This window comes from Gekko japonicus, unplaced genomic scaffold (genome assembly GCF_001447785.1).
Source record: "Gekko japonicus isolate JY-2015 unplaced genomic scaffold, Gekko_japonicus_V1.1 scaffold292, whole genome shotgun sequence".
Taxonomy (NCBI): domain Eukaryota; kingdom Metazoa; phylum Chordata; class Lepidosauria; order Squamata; family Gekkonidae; genus Gekko; species Gekko japonicus.
Window position 1 is genome coordinate 693772 of NW_015173131.1, and position 14303 is coordinate 708074.

Genomic DNA, 14303 nt, shown 5'->3' on the forward strand with positions numbered 1-14303 from the left:
TCCTCCAGGGAGTGCCCCTGATGGACATCTGCAAGGCTGCTACCTGGGCCACGCCTAACACCTTCATGAGGCATTACGCCCTGGACGTCTGTAAGAACTCTAATACCAACATGGGACGTCACATTCTATCTTCGGCGACGCAGTAAGGACCTGCCAGCACCCTCCTCCAGGTAGGCCACTGCTCGCTAATGTCCCATGGGTGTGAAGCACAGAGACCACGTCGAAGATAAACAGGTTGCTTACCTGTAACTGATGGTCTTCGAGTGGTCATCTATGCATTTACACCACCTGTCCTCCTTCCCCTACTGCCCACCTACATTTTCAATAGGGGTTGATTTGCGGCTGTTCGAAGGAACTGGCGGGATGTCCGCGCCCTCCCCTCTGGGCATGTGCGGTGAGGTTCCTGGGCATGCCCGAGGTCTGGGCACAAAAATCCATTAAAAGAGCTTGCTACAATGCCGATCGATCCAGTGCGTGCGCACTAGATCCCATGGGTGTGAATGCACAGATGACCACTCGAAGATCATCAGTTACAGGTAACCTGTTTATCCTGTCTTTGCTTGTCACTTACTGCTCCTAACCACCAAACTTTTGGAAACCGTCCAGTAATAGTGTCAGAATCATATTCTTGAAACTGAATCATTGTCATGCTTTTGGAACTGGTAAAGTCAACTCAGTCTCTGAAAACGCCATTCTGCTGGAAGACTTGATTTTGCATCAGTTTTTTGACCAATTACTAGGATGTCACCCTAGTATAAATTTTCCTAAACTAAATAGTAGTCCAGTGCTCATGCTTTTTTCTGTAGTATATATACGAAGGCTGCAGTTACAGTTAGGTTGCAGTAGAGGGCAGCTACGTTTGTTACCAGCCAGCTACCTTGGAAAAGGAGCTTTATATGACGAAAGAATGCTTATAAGCAATGTTCCCTCTAAGCTGAGTTAGTGTGAGCTAGCTCACAGTTTTTTAGTCTCTGGCCCACACATTTTTGTCTTAGCTCAGGAAGGATGGCTCCAGAGCAAACGAATGTATGCAGTAGCCAAATCGCTTGCTCACAACTGTAATGCCAGTAGCTCACAAAGTGGATTTTTTTTGCTCACAAGACTCCACAGCTTAGAGGGAGCATTGCTTATAAGATCCCGAATACTTATAAGATCCAGGTTTTTTGTGTCAACAGTGGAACAGACCTATGAGGCAGCAAGAGAATATTAATGGTATTTGCTTCAAGCAAAGTGAGAATATTTTTTCTTGGAAATATATTGTATGGGGGGGTTGGATAGCAGATAATTACCTTCATGCTGCTGCTATGTACTGATGCCAGCTCAATCCCCCTCAAATAACAAAGGGGAAGTATTTAATTTATAGCCCACTTTCCTTGCTGAGACTTAGGGTGAACTACAAAATATAAAAAACAATGCAATGAGGCAGTATAAGACATCCAGTAAACAACGCTGATTTAGAAAACTGCAAACAAAAAAATCCTCTTAAGGAATCACATGCTCTAACAGAGTGGATTACAAAGGAAGAAGCCCATGCGGTAAAAGCAAGGTGATACATGTGCAATAAGTATTGCAATACACTACAATCTTATTTCTTATAGAAGCATCCTCCAAAATCCATTATACTACAGTTCTGTCCCTTTGTAAAATCATCTTTCTGAACACTTCTGCTTTGCACATTCTGCAAAATGATAGTGTGGGGGCGTTCATGATCTCAGGCTGTTTGACAAGGTGGTTGCCACAAGAGAATGCACTTGTATGGGCTTATTGCTGATCTTACCCATTTGAAGAGTGGCACTTTTGGAGGGCTTTGGTTAGGTGAGTGACGCTCGTGGTGGACCACCGTGGGAGAGGCAGTCCAGCAGGTATGTAAGTCCGAGGCCATGAATGGGTTTGTAAACCAGCATTCAATGGAATGACTGAAGTATTGGTGTGATATGCATGCTCCACCTAGCTCCTGATAGCAATTGAGTTGCACCTCTAATATCAGGCACCTGTAGAGTGTATTACAGTAGTCTAGCCTTGAGGTTAATTTGGCACATTCAGACTGAGATTGCCCAAGTCAGAGTAAAGGAGGCACCGTCTGGGCTAAATGAATATGGAAGAAAGTATTTTTATGCAATTGTGTTTAACTTGTTTATCCAGTAATAATACCAAGTCTAGTCCCCAGACTTTTCGAGCCTGCAGGCACCTTTGGAATTTTGAGACAGTGGTGGGTAGTAGCCACAAAATGGCAGGTGGAGCCAGCCATGAAATGGCTCTTGCAGCTTACTTTCAATCACTCAGTAAAGATCCTTGTGCTGTGGTGGCAGTTGAACTTGAGGGCATCCAATGAAGCTGATGGGGCAGTAGGTTCAGAATAAACAAAAGGAAATACTTCTTTACACAGAGTGATTAAAATGTGGAATTCACTGCCAAAGGATGTAGTGATAGCCACTGGAATAAACTGCTTTAAAGGGGGATTAGATAAGATTTTCGGAGGGACAGGACTATCAGTGGTTACTAGCCACGGTGACTAAAAGGAACCTCTTGGTTCAGAGGCAGCCACTGCCAGGAGGCAACATCAGGGGGAGGCTTTCGCCCCAGGCCAGCTTTTCCATCTGCAGGCAGAAGAGAAGCTTGGTTCCCCGAACACCGTCCTGCCGCTGCGTCAAGCCGTCTCAAATCTTCCTCAAAATCTAGCGTTTCAGTAAAGCCCTTTAGCAGAGTCCCGTTCGTTTCCTCCCGCCGAGCCGTCAAAAGATAAAAAGGCTAGACTGGGCCTCGTTCGCTATCCGAGTTCCTTGGAACTTTCCACGCCAAGTATCCAGGACCACGGAGGTTGATAAGACGGTAGAGCGGCTCCATTCTGCAGCCCTCCCGTAAATCATGGCGAATGGCGGACTTCCGATTTCTTCAAACCGGAAGTTCACCTTATGAGGTCTCCCCTCCACACTTCATGATGACTGACGGTCGACAGAAGGGGGAGGGTCACTGCGCTTTGCGTAAGGCAAGGAGGTGGGGCTTGGTCTGCCTCTTTTTGCCGCGCTGCCGCTGGACTCCTCTTCGGGTTTCCGCCTGGCGCGCTTCCTTTCTCTCTCGCCCTCTCTCCTGCGCGTGCCAGCCGGCTGAGGTAGTCCAGTGTGCTTTGCGCGCGAGAGAGAGAGGATTACGCGGCGGGAGGGGGCCTCGCGCGCACTCTTCTCCTCTCCTCCTCCGGGGTCGGACGGGGCTCGGGCGCTTCACCACCATGGCCGATTACCTGATAAGTGGCGGCACTGGCTACGTTCCAGACGACGGGCTGACGGCACAGCAGATGCTCAACTGCGGAGACGGGCTCACGTACAAGTAAGGAGAGATTGACGAGGGTAGTTCTGGTGGCGGTTTGGCTGCTCCGCCTCCTCCACGCGGTGCCGGATTTGGAGGGCAGCGGCGAGTGGCGGATCGGTGGCAGGATATAGTGTATGTGCTATGTGTATGAAACTCGCAGTATAAGTATTTGTCCGTCTCCGCTTTTCTCCTCAAGGAGCACCCGTGTAATAAACTGTTGTGTTGGTTTATTACTGTCAGCCTGAGGCGTCAAGGTTAGGTTTGATCTAAGCATGCAGCAGAGCGCAGTGGTAGGAAAATTGAGAAAGAATGGGCTGAACCATCTCAGGCTAAAGGTAGGCTTTTTAAAAATGCTCTGGGGGGGGGAGCCGACTTAACTTATAGATAAGTTAAACGGTAAAGCGAATCCCTCCCCCCATGCGTTCCTTTACTGACGCTTGTGCGTATGTGGGGTGTTCCAAGTTGGTGTGCCCCACCTGCTGTTCGAAGTGGTGCTGTCCATTCTTCGGGCTCATTCGGCTGCATGCATAGAGTCTGCCGGGGACAGGAATTCATCCAGCCAGTGATGGTAATTCACACTGTGTGGTTATGAAAAGATGTCTGTACATGTTGCACAACTAGATTTGAGTCCAGTAGCACAGAGATCAACCACCGTTTCAGGCTGTAAGCTCTCAAGAGCCAACGCTCCCTTCGTCAGACATGAGTAGAAACGGAGATTTGAGTCTTAAGAACATAAGAGAAGCCAATGCTGGATCAGGCCAATGCCCTGTCAAGTCCAACACTCTGTCACACAGTGGCCAAAAATACCAGGTGCCATCAGGAGGTCCAGCAGTTCCCCCCCCAGCACTAAGAATACAGTGCATCACTTGCCCTAGACTGAGAGTTCCTATCTATAAAAAGGTAAAGGTTCCCTTGCTCGAAAGCCAGTCGAATCCGACTCTAGGGTTGCGGTGCTCATCTCCGTTTCAAAGCCGAAGAGCCAGCACTGTCCGAAGACGTTTCTGTGGTCATGTGGCCGGCACGACTAAACACGAAGACGTTTAAACTAGAGATGGCAGCTCACTCTCGAAGTTCAGCGTCTTAACCACTTGAGCCACCACAGCTCCTGTTCCTATCTATAGGTAAAGGTAAAGGTTTCCCTTGCTCGAAAGCCAGTCGAATCCGACTCTAGGGTTGCGGTGCTCATCTCCGTTTCAAAGCCGAAGAGCCAGCACTGTCCGAAGACGTTTCTGTGGTCATGTGGCCGGCACGACTAAACACCAAGGCGCACAGAACGCTGTTACCTTCCCACCGAAGTGGTACTTATTTATCTACTTGCAATTTCTTGCTTTCGAACTGCTAGGTTGGCAGGAGCTGGAACTAGAGACGGGAGCTCACTCCGTCTTGCGGCACCTGGGTCTTGAACTGCTGAACTACTGACCTTCCACAGCCTGCAGTTCAGCGTCTTAACCACTTGAGCCACTGCAGCTCCACCGTTCCTATCTATACCTTGTGGCTAAAAGCCACTGATGGAGCTCTGCTCCATATGCTTATCTAATTCTCTCTTGAAGCCATCCATGCTTGTAGCTGCCACCACCTCCTGTGGCAGTGAATTCCATGTGTTAATCACTCTTTGGGTGAAGAAGTACTTCCTTTGATCTGGTCTAACTCGACTGCTCAGTAATTTCATTGGGTGCCCACGAGTCTTTTTCTCCTAGACAGAAGGTGGGAGGGCTGTTGGAGAGAATGCTTGTAAAGGATGCAAAGGTGCAATGGATATTGTAATCAGATTGATTAGCGCAGAGGGGAAATGTGGGGGGGGGCAGAAAATTAGCATCTGTAGTGAGATAACAATCCTCTGTCCCTATTTAAAAAAAACAAAACTCAGGCCTCCATTTCTACTCTACTGTGTCTGAGGAAAGGAGCTTTGACTCTCAAAAACGTATACCCTGAAAATCTCATTGGTCTCTAAGGTGCTACTGGACTCAAATATTAACTATTTTAATGCAGATCAGCTTGACTACCCTCTGAAACTATTGACAAGTTGCCAAAGGAGGCGAGGCGACACAGAGGAGGAATTGACTGTACCTCTTGAGACAATGTGATGGAGACCCTGTTCTTGAAAACTCACTTCTGAGTAGAAAGATGATATATCGGAGAGACTATTCTTATTTAGCCCACTCTCTGCTGAGATACTTTTTCTAAGCCTTCATCTATAGAAACACTCTGAAACTTTTATCTCCCCCCCCCCTCCTCCGGCCACGTAGTCTTCTTCCCCCTCCATCTGTTGGCAAGTGTAAATCCAGCTGATCCCAGTTCCACAGTGAAGAAAAATGCCCTCCATTCTGTGCAGAGCCAGGATCCTCACTCTGAAACTTCAGAGGTTGGCAGCCTTGTTGAACAGACACCTTACCTTTGCAAACATGTTCCATTATTGATGGTGTAGTCCTTTCCCCCTTGTCCCCCTGAACACTTTTGCAAAACTCTGTAGAGTCGCCTTTTCCCCAGACTGAAGTCCAGATTCCCCTTTACTTTCCTGGGTGAACTGAAACTATCCCAGAAGACTATAGGGTGATAAATTCTGTCCCTTGGACTATTGTATCTTGGTGCTGCATGGGCTAGGTATCCTTCTCATCCAAATGACTCCCTTGATCAGAATCCTTTCTGCTCCGTAGTCCTTTGTCTTTTCTCATTGTATAATCACCTCTCCTGTCTTGGGTATCTGTAGTGATGAGCAGTCTTTCCCGAGAGTCTACAACCAACCTGGCAGGGCATTATAGGGCCTTTGTTTTAAGTTTTGATCTGGCAAACCCAGATTATTTCATTAACTCCCTTTTGTGTTGTCCAGATTACCTTTGCCGGTGATGACGAACTATAGACCGGGGGCTCCATTTGACATAATCTTTCTGATCACACTGATCTGTGTGATCCACACCTGTCAGTCTGTGTGGCCAGTTGGCGCACGTTCAGACAAAGTTCTTTTTGCAAAAAGACATGTAGTCTTGCGTAAGAACCTGTAAGCGGTAGGGTATGATCTCCTTTTCTGTTCTCTGAACAGCTGTGGTTCATGACATCTCGTCTTTAGATAGAAGTGGTTAGCCGTGTCTGCCTTATGGCTGTCACCCCTGCCAGTCTCTCCGCAGATGGAGATTCATGTGATCCCAGATGATCTCAAGAGGGGGGAGGAGCATTGTGCAATGCATTTGTATATACTTCACCAGCTCATCCCCAGCAGGCATGCCCTCAATGTGCCCTGTGAGCCACGCTCTGGAAATAGTTCTTACAGCAGAGATCACAGCAGACTCACTCTTTACCAGCACCCACCCCCTCCTGAGAGGGAAGCCGCTTATAAATAAACCGTTTCTGTTCAGAAACAAACTTTGCCGCTGAAAAGTAAATTCCTTAGGAGGGTTTGTTGTCTTCTGCCTAGTGATGCGTGCTATAAAGTATACAGTGGAAGAAAAGGGGTGTTTGGCATTGTTTACAACGATAACTTCTCTCTCCTTCTGACAGCCTCATACCTCATCATGATTCTGGAGACTGAGTTCAAACATCCGGTCAAGCAGGCTTGAGATGTGAAAGAGCCCTGCTTTTTACTGTGATCCACACAGTCATTCCTTCTTGTGCACAGCATGATGACGGAATCCTGGTCACACATGATGTAGAACGCAGACACACAGGTTAACTGGAGTTAGTAAACCTGAATGAAATCCTGGTTTAGATTCCTGGTTTGTTGAGATTAAGCTGTGTACCTGCGTTTGTATGTCAGAAAAAGTGGTGTTACTTTTACATTGCCTGTGGAAGGGGGGGGCAAGATGTGTGTGCACGTGCAGCAGCAAACTGGATTTGTGCACATTCAGACTTAAAGTTGGCTTGGCGGGTTATCTGAATGCAGCCAGAGCTAGGAGTGGCACCCTACCCAATACTAACAGGGCCAAATCTGTAGTAGTGTTTCAAGAGGAAAAGATCCTGAGGGCACAGATAGATGAAATGTTGTTCCTTCAGTCTAGTGAAGAGTTGTCTCCTAAATACTGGATTCTCTCTTCCAGAGATTTCAGACATGCTTGTAAACTTTTTAAGGGCTATCTTTCTTTCTAATTTTTAAACTACAGCAACAAATGCAGGTTATGAGGGCAAAGTAAACAATATTTTTTTCTTTTATAAGGAGAAAGTGTGGGAGGTGAACAGATACCTTCCAAATGCTTCAACAGGAGTCAGGGAAGTGATTGGGATTAGACCAATTGCTGGATAATAAAAAGGGCTTAGTAAATAGAAAAAAAAAACAATGCTCAGAATTAGCATAACTCTGAATATCAGCAAAAACAACCAACAAGATTTTAAAAGCATAAAAATAAACTAAAGAAAGCAGCAGCCTCAAAACACTGCTGAAACAGCAGTCGTTTATAATAAAAAAACTTAAAACTAATAAGTGCCAATAACAATTTGCAGTATAAAATCACTGGTGAAAACTACCAGTTGCGCAGGTTTAAACATCAGTATCTGAGGGGAGAAAACACTTAGAACCTTCTGGAATGCACACACTCACCAAAAAACCCGAACCCCTTTACTGGTCTTGAGGGAGGGGGCCTGAGGAGCCGGAAGGAATAGGGAATTCCACAGTTTGGGGACTAATGCTGAAGAAGCCCTGACTATGTACCCACCATCCTCACTTCAGCTACCATTGGCATGTGGAGGATGGCATCCCAAGCCAGTTTCAAAGCATTAATACATTTACATGAATGGAAGAGGTCCTTTGAGTACCCTGTTCCCAAGCTGCTTAGGACTTTAAAAGTCAATGACTGGGGTTCTGAATTGGGTCTGGAAGCCCAATATGGCAACCTGAGCAATCAGGCCAAGCATTGTGATACACGATGCCTGCAGCGGGCTTGAGTGAGAATTCTGGCAACCATGTTTTGAATGAATAGAAGTTTTGGGGGTTTCTTCAAAGGCAAGCCCATGTAGAGTCAGAAACTGGGGACTAGCCATGGTGACCAAAGGGAACCTCCAGCAGTAAAACTTGGAATACCAGTACTAGGACGCAACACCAGTGAAAAAGCCTTGGCCTCTGCTCCCTGTTTTGTTGGCCTTCCAGGGAAACTGGTTGGCTGCTTTATGAAACAGGATCCTGAACTAGATGAACCACTGGTCTGTTCCGGTAGGACTCATCTTACATTCTTACCGTGTCTTTTGGGGGAACCATTTTTGTGCTTAGAAGGTTTCCAGTGTCATCTAGTTGGCCAGGGTTTTCCCAACAAGCTTTTAATATATAGCTCAAGTTCACTTTGTGAGAAAAATACATCGGATTGAATTGCAGGAAGTTGTTTAACTTTTAACCCATCCAGTTGTGTTATTCCAGCTAGGATAATGGCATTTTAAAACATGACACCTAAAGAGAAATGTAAATTAGATCACTGTGTTGATGACATGACTCATGCATCAGGAGGGAATGTAAGAACTGTGCTGCTGGGGTCACACCAAGGGCCCCCCTTGTTCAACGTTCTGTTTCTAACACGATTCAAGCTTGCTTGAAGCCCCCCCCCCCTCCTCCTGTGCCTGATATTCATGGATCCTCTCTCTGTTTAGCTAACATGGCTAATATCTGTGGATTGAGGAATAATTGGTTGAGAAGGGAAGGTTGTGGCTGGTTATTCTGGCAGGTATCCAAGTTAAGGACAGGGTTTGGGTTAAACATCAACGAACACTTCCTGTGGGACAATTTCACAACTGCCCTTCCTTGAAGGTTTTCCAAAAAAACAAAAAAGCTGGATGGTTTAGAGATTGGGTGGCATTCAGTGTTCAATTTATAAAAATCAGAAGTGCCTTATGCTAAAATATATACGTCCTTGTACATGAAGTTGCCTTTTACAGAGTCACACCATAGGTCTGTAACTTGTGTCCATTTGGTTGGTCCTAATAGGTGTTACGGGGATTTCATTTTTGTCATAGGTCTACGAAGCCTGACTATGACTACTGTGACTCTCCTAAGTACCTAGAACAGAGATTTCTTCAGCCCTGTTACCTGAGAGGCTTTTAAACAGGACGGAAGAGCAGCTGTGCTGTATCAGATCTGCACCCTCTTTCACTTAGTGGCCACCTAGATGCTTTCAGAAGGTCTACAAGCCCGCCTGCTGCTGCTGTTGCTCCGCACTGGGATTCAGAGGGTCGCCTCTGTATATGGGAATGCCGCTTAGTCATTGCATTGATGGCCTCCTTCTCCAAGACTTTGTCTGATCCTTTTTTTTAATAAATAAAAGCCAACTAAACTAGGGTCTAAACTAAACTTCCCTACTACAGAGGTGGCTGGGACCTTTCTCCCATGACAAGTGTTTTACCACTAGGCTCTGATCTCTGTCCTAAAAGGGAAAAGGAAATCAAAAAGTCCAGGCATTGGCAAGGTGAGCAAGTAGGAAGTGATTGGTGCAAGAACCGGCCCCCTACAAGCACGGTCTCTCTACAGCCATCCTGGGTGTGTGTTTGTGTGCTCTAGTTGCATTCATTCAGTGGTCAGGAAAGGTACTCTGCAGAAGCTCATTCAGTCACTGCCATGGAGAGCCGGGGCTTAAACCTTTCCTCCTCTGTGCCATTTTTCCAGTCTGAAGAGGCTCCCAGGGGGTGCCAGATGCCCTATAGGGGGTCGCGCATGTACTGATGAGCTACATGTTATTTCCACCATGACCGAATAGCGTCCCGTGGGCTGTTTTAGGTTGAGAAGATAATGTGGGGGCAGGGGGGTGCACGCCATGGTCCCAAGCCAATTTGGGCCTGCACACACCTGAGAAGCATGGAAATTCAGAGCACACCGACCCACCAAACCCAAGAGCAATCCTCATGGAAAACCTAATCTGTTGTTAGGCCCTGGATCAGGTGCGCTGCAAAGTATCCTTTCTAATTTTTGGATTCTGGGGCATGCTTGTGGAGCCCAGGTATTTGGTACACTTCCACTCTTCTGTTGCTTTTCTATTTACTTTCTGTGGCAGGTGCCATCTTTGCATACCAGCTCTTGTGTATCTCATAGGGGGAAGGCAGGAGTTACGGCTTTGTCCCTAGTGTGAAGGGCACGGTTCCAAACTGGAGGCCGATTGGATGAGAGCTGATGGAGTCAGTAATTAGATTAACCCAGACAATTTGGGTTTAGATTGTCTCTGTCCTTCAGTAGACACTGTCCATTTATTTACCTATTTATATATATTTATTCCCTGTTTTCCCGTCCAAAGCAGCTGGCAACATTGCTCCCCCCTTCTCCATTTTATCCTTGCAACAATAACCCTGAGGTGGCTGAGGTAGAGAGCAAGTGACCAGCCCAAGGTCACCCAGCAAGCTCCCATTGCAGAGTGGGGATTGGAACCTGGGTCTCCCAGATCCTGGTCTTACACTCTAACCGCTATACTGTGCTGACTCTCTTTGAGGCTCACATGGGAATAATATTGATTGTCTTTCAAGGTTGCTGCGAGGATGAAGTACTTTTAGTTCGTGAAGCTTGGTATTTAAATGCACAGTGACACATTCTGTCTTCTTTCTCCTTCATTCAGTGACTTCCTTATACTCCCTGGCTACATAGACTTCACTGCAGACCAAGTGGTGAGTATGAGGCTAATTTTTATAATATGTAAAAAAAAAAACCATTATGGCGAAAAACATGTTTCCTTCTCTGCAAAAGATTCCTTTCTCTTTGGCCATCTTTACAGTAGTCACTGAGCAACTTTCAGCGCTTTTTAGATTTCCAACTCCCTTCTGTGAGGTTCTTGGGCACAGCTGAGAGTAGTCCATGCCCTGGAATCCTAAAAATATCATCTTACCTATTGAAAAACGAAAAAATCTAAACCCCATGGTTGCTAAGATTATGGAAATACGATGGGAGAATACTTGGAAATAAATTAGGTGAAATGCTGCTGTAGCCCAGACTTTGTGTTTATTTTAAGGACCTGACTTCTGCTCTGACCAAGAAGATAACTTTGAAGACTCCGTTGGTATCCTCCCCTATGGACACTGTAACAGAGGCCAGCATGGCCATTGCGATGGCGGTAAGTAATCTGGCACAGAAGTGTGTGTGTGTGTGTGGGATTTAATGGGGATAGATTATTAATCGTTTTATATTTTAAAGATTATTTATTGTATCTTTGTATTGTTTTTATTGGGTGTATTTTATATGCTGTTAGCCACCCCAAGTCCTGTTTGGGAGAGAGGGAGCGGGATATAAATTTGATAAAAAGATAAAATTCATCCAATGTAGGGTGGGGGAGGGGGGAATCCATCTTTGTATCCTAGCTATTTGCCTGCAGAAAAATCAGGGCCGTCTTATTTTTCGTCACTGAATCGTGTTTACAAAACAGATGATTGCTTTAATAAGCCTTTCATAAGAACATAAGAACATAAGAGATGCCAATGTTGGATCAGGCCAAAGGCCCATCCAGTCCAACACTCTGTATCACACAGTGGCCAGAAATACCAGTGCCATCAGGAGGTCCACCAGTGGGGCCAGGACATTAGAAGCCATCCCACAGTTGACCCCCCCCAAGCACCAAGATGACAGAGCATCACTTGCCCCAGAGTCCCTATCTATACCTTGTGGCTAATAGCCACTGATGGACCTCTGCTCCATATGCTTATCTAATTCCCTATTGAAGCCATCCATGCTTGTAGCCGCCGCCACTTCCTGTGGCAGTGAATTCCAAGTGTTAATCACTCTTTGGGTGAAGAAGTACTTTCTTTTATCCGTTCTAACCCGACCGCTCAGCAATTTCATGGAGTGCCCACGAGTTCTTGTATTGTGAGAAAGGGAGAAAAGTACCTCTTTCTCTACCTGCTCTTTCCCATGCATAATCTTATAAACCTCAATCATGTCACCCCTCAGTCGTCGTTTCTCCAAGCTAAAGAGCCCTAAGGGCCTTAACCTTTCCTCATAGGGAAAGTGTTCCAACCCTTTTATCATTCGAGTTGCCCTTTTCTGCACTTTTTCCAAAGCTATAATATCCTTTTTAAGGTGTGGTGACCAGAATTGCACACAGTATTCCAAATGAGGTCTCACCATTGATTTATATAGGGGCATTATTATATTGGCTGATCTGTTTTCAATACCCTTCCTAATAATCCCCAGCATAGCATTGGCCTTCTTTATTGCAGTCACACACTGTCTCGACATTTTCAGTGAGTTATCTACTACAACTCCAAGATCTCTCTCTTGATCTGTCTCTGCCAGTTCAGACCCCATCAACGTGTATTTATAGTTAGGATTTTTGGCTCCAATGTGCATCACCTTGCACTTGGCCACATTGAACCCCATTTGCCATGTTGACGCCCACTCGCCCAACTTTGACAGATCCCTTTGGAGTGCCTCACAATCCTCACTGGTTTTCACCACCCTGAACAACTTTGTATCATCCGCAAATTTAGCCACTTCACTGCTTACTCCCATCTCCAAATCATTAATGAACAAGTCCTTTTATCCCATGATTTTTTAGCTTACTTAGGAGCCTTTGATGAGGAACTTTATCAAAAGCTTTCTGGAAGTCAACTTTATCAAAAGCTTTCTTTCAGTTCAGTGGTGTGTCTGCAGAGGGAAGCTTTGCTGGTCTGTCCCAAGTCCATCCAAATATAGAATGCACCATTTTACTATGTTCTTTGTCCTTGCAGTCCTTTCTGACAAGATCATTCCCAGAGCTGTTGGACCTGTGCAGAGGAAAGGCTGCATAAGTTGGGGGGGGAAGTTGGGGGGGGGGGGAGGTCTAGAGTGATGAGGGGCGAGGGGGTAAGATCTGTAGCCCCTTATGATGAAAAAATGTAGCTCCCCAACTTTCTGGCAGATTTTTCCCACCAAAACTTCAGTTCCCCTTAGTGTCTGAGTTGCCTTACAGTAGCTTGTATATCTTCTCTATTGATATAAACTTTAAACTGTCCCACTTTTTGTTTATATATTGGTTTAGGCTTTAGATCCAGTACAGGAACTTGAGGAAAAGACAGGAGCTGTCCTCTTTTATAAACCCTTATGAAATGGCACTTGAGGCAAAGTAACTTTCAAAACAGAAATAATATTTTATTGAACAGGCAGAGAATATATATAATAGGGGTAGTCAAGGTTTTGAGACTGCTTAGGTAAAAACTTTCTAATATATACAGAGTTGAATTATTAGAACATTCAAGAAAGTGTATTTGTAGTTTTGATTCAAAGTTCTTTAGTTCTTGCTTTGAGAGGTACTTTGGTTAGTATATTTCAGCACTAACACAGTTCTTATTAATGTTTCTTCTGGAGGACAGCATTTGCTTAAAGTTTCTAGATTTCTTCCTTCAGAGTTCTAGGTTTTCCTTTAGCTATTACAGCTTTTCATTAACTCTTGAGGTGTCTAAGCTTCTCCCTTTTATCACATACCAAGGTTCTCTTCCCAAACCTTTTAACTGGCAGGAAGTTATTCTCCTTGTCCCTATGAAGCAATAACTCCTTTTACTATTTGGCTTGCATGGGAGTTCACTCTAACTACCCAGACCTTCTGCCAAATCCTTCTCCAGTATCCTTTGTCTGTATAAGGCTGTTCTGTAGCTTTCTTGACTGAGAATCTAAGGTCTCCCTTGGGGCAGTGTTAATATATTTAAGACAATGGGATTTCTCTTTTCTCTGTAGAAATACTTTTCTGATTGTTGCCTGTCAAATGTCTCTTTCCTCAGAAGCCAACCCCTCTGGCTACTGATTCAGACATTAGATTTCAGACCAAGACCAAAACTGGCGAAAGACCTCTTTTCCCTCCAGATCAGCTGTTTTATTTCCGCTCTCAGCTGATGTTGGCCAATCAGAGAGTGAGCAGAGCAGCCAATCACATAAGCTCTTCTCTCCAGGAAAGATCAACTCCTAACCTCCCTGACTCTCTGACACAAACAGCATTTTAAAAAGCCTGCTTTTCCGTGCAGTCCGTCACACCCCTCCTTCCTCCACACGTGCATCTGCGCAGAGGGAAAGGGGTGCTTTCATTCCCTTGTCCTTTCTTTCTTCCGCTCCCCCAACTCTCATGACTGTTCTTCCACATGGGCGC

The 14303-nt window shown here is 45.5% G+C and overlaps 1 protein-coding gene across 2 annotated transcripts in view; it reads left to right on the plus strand.

Annotated features, from left to right (window-relative positions):
- Window positions 1-2997: 2997 nt before the first annotated feature.
- IMPDH2 (IMP (inosine 5'-monophosphate) dehydrogenase 2) overlaps window positions 2998-14303 on the plus strand; it is a 29101-nt gene continuing 17795 nt past the window's right edge. For both annotated transcript variants that reach the window (XM_015422112.1, XM_015422113.1), the window contains exons 1-3: window positions 2998-3324; window positions 10815-10863; window positions 11205-11306. In XM_015422112.1, the coding sequence (XP_015277598.1) occupies window positions 3227-3324; window positions 10815-10863; window positions 11205-11306 (249 nt within the window). In that variant the 5' untranslated portion in view covers window positions 2998-3226. The remainder of the gene's footprint in view (window positions 3325-10814; window positions 10864-11204; window positions 11307-14303) is intronic.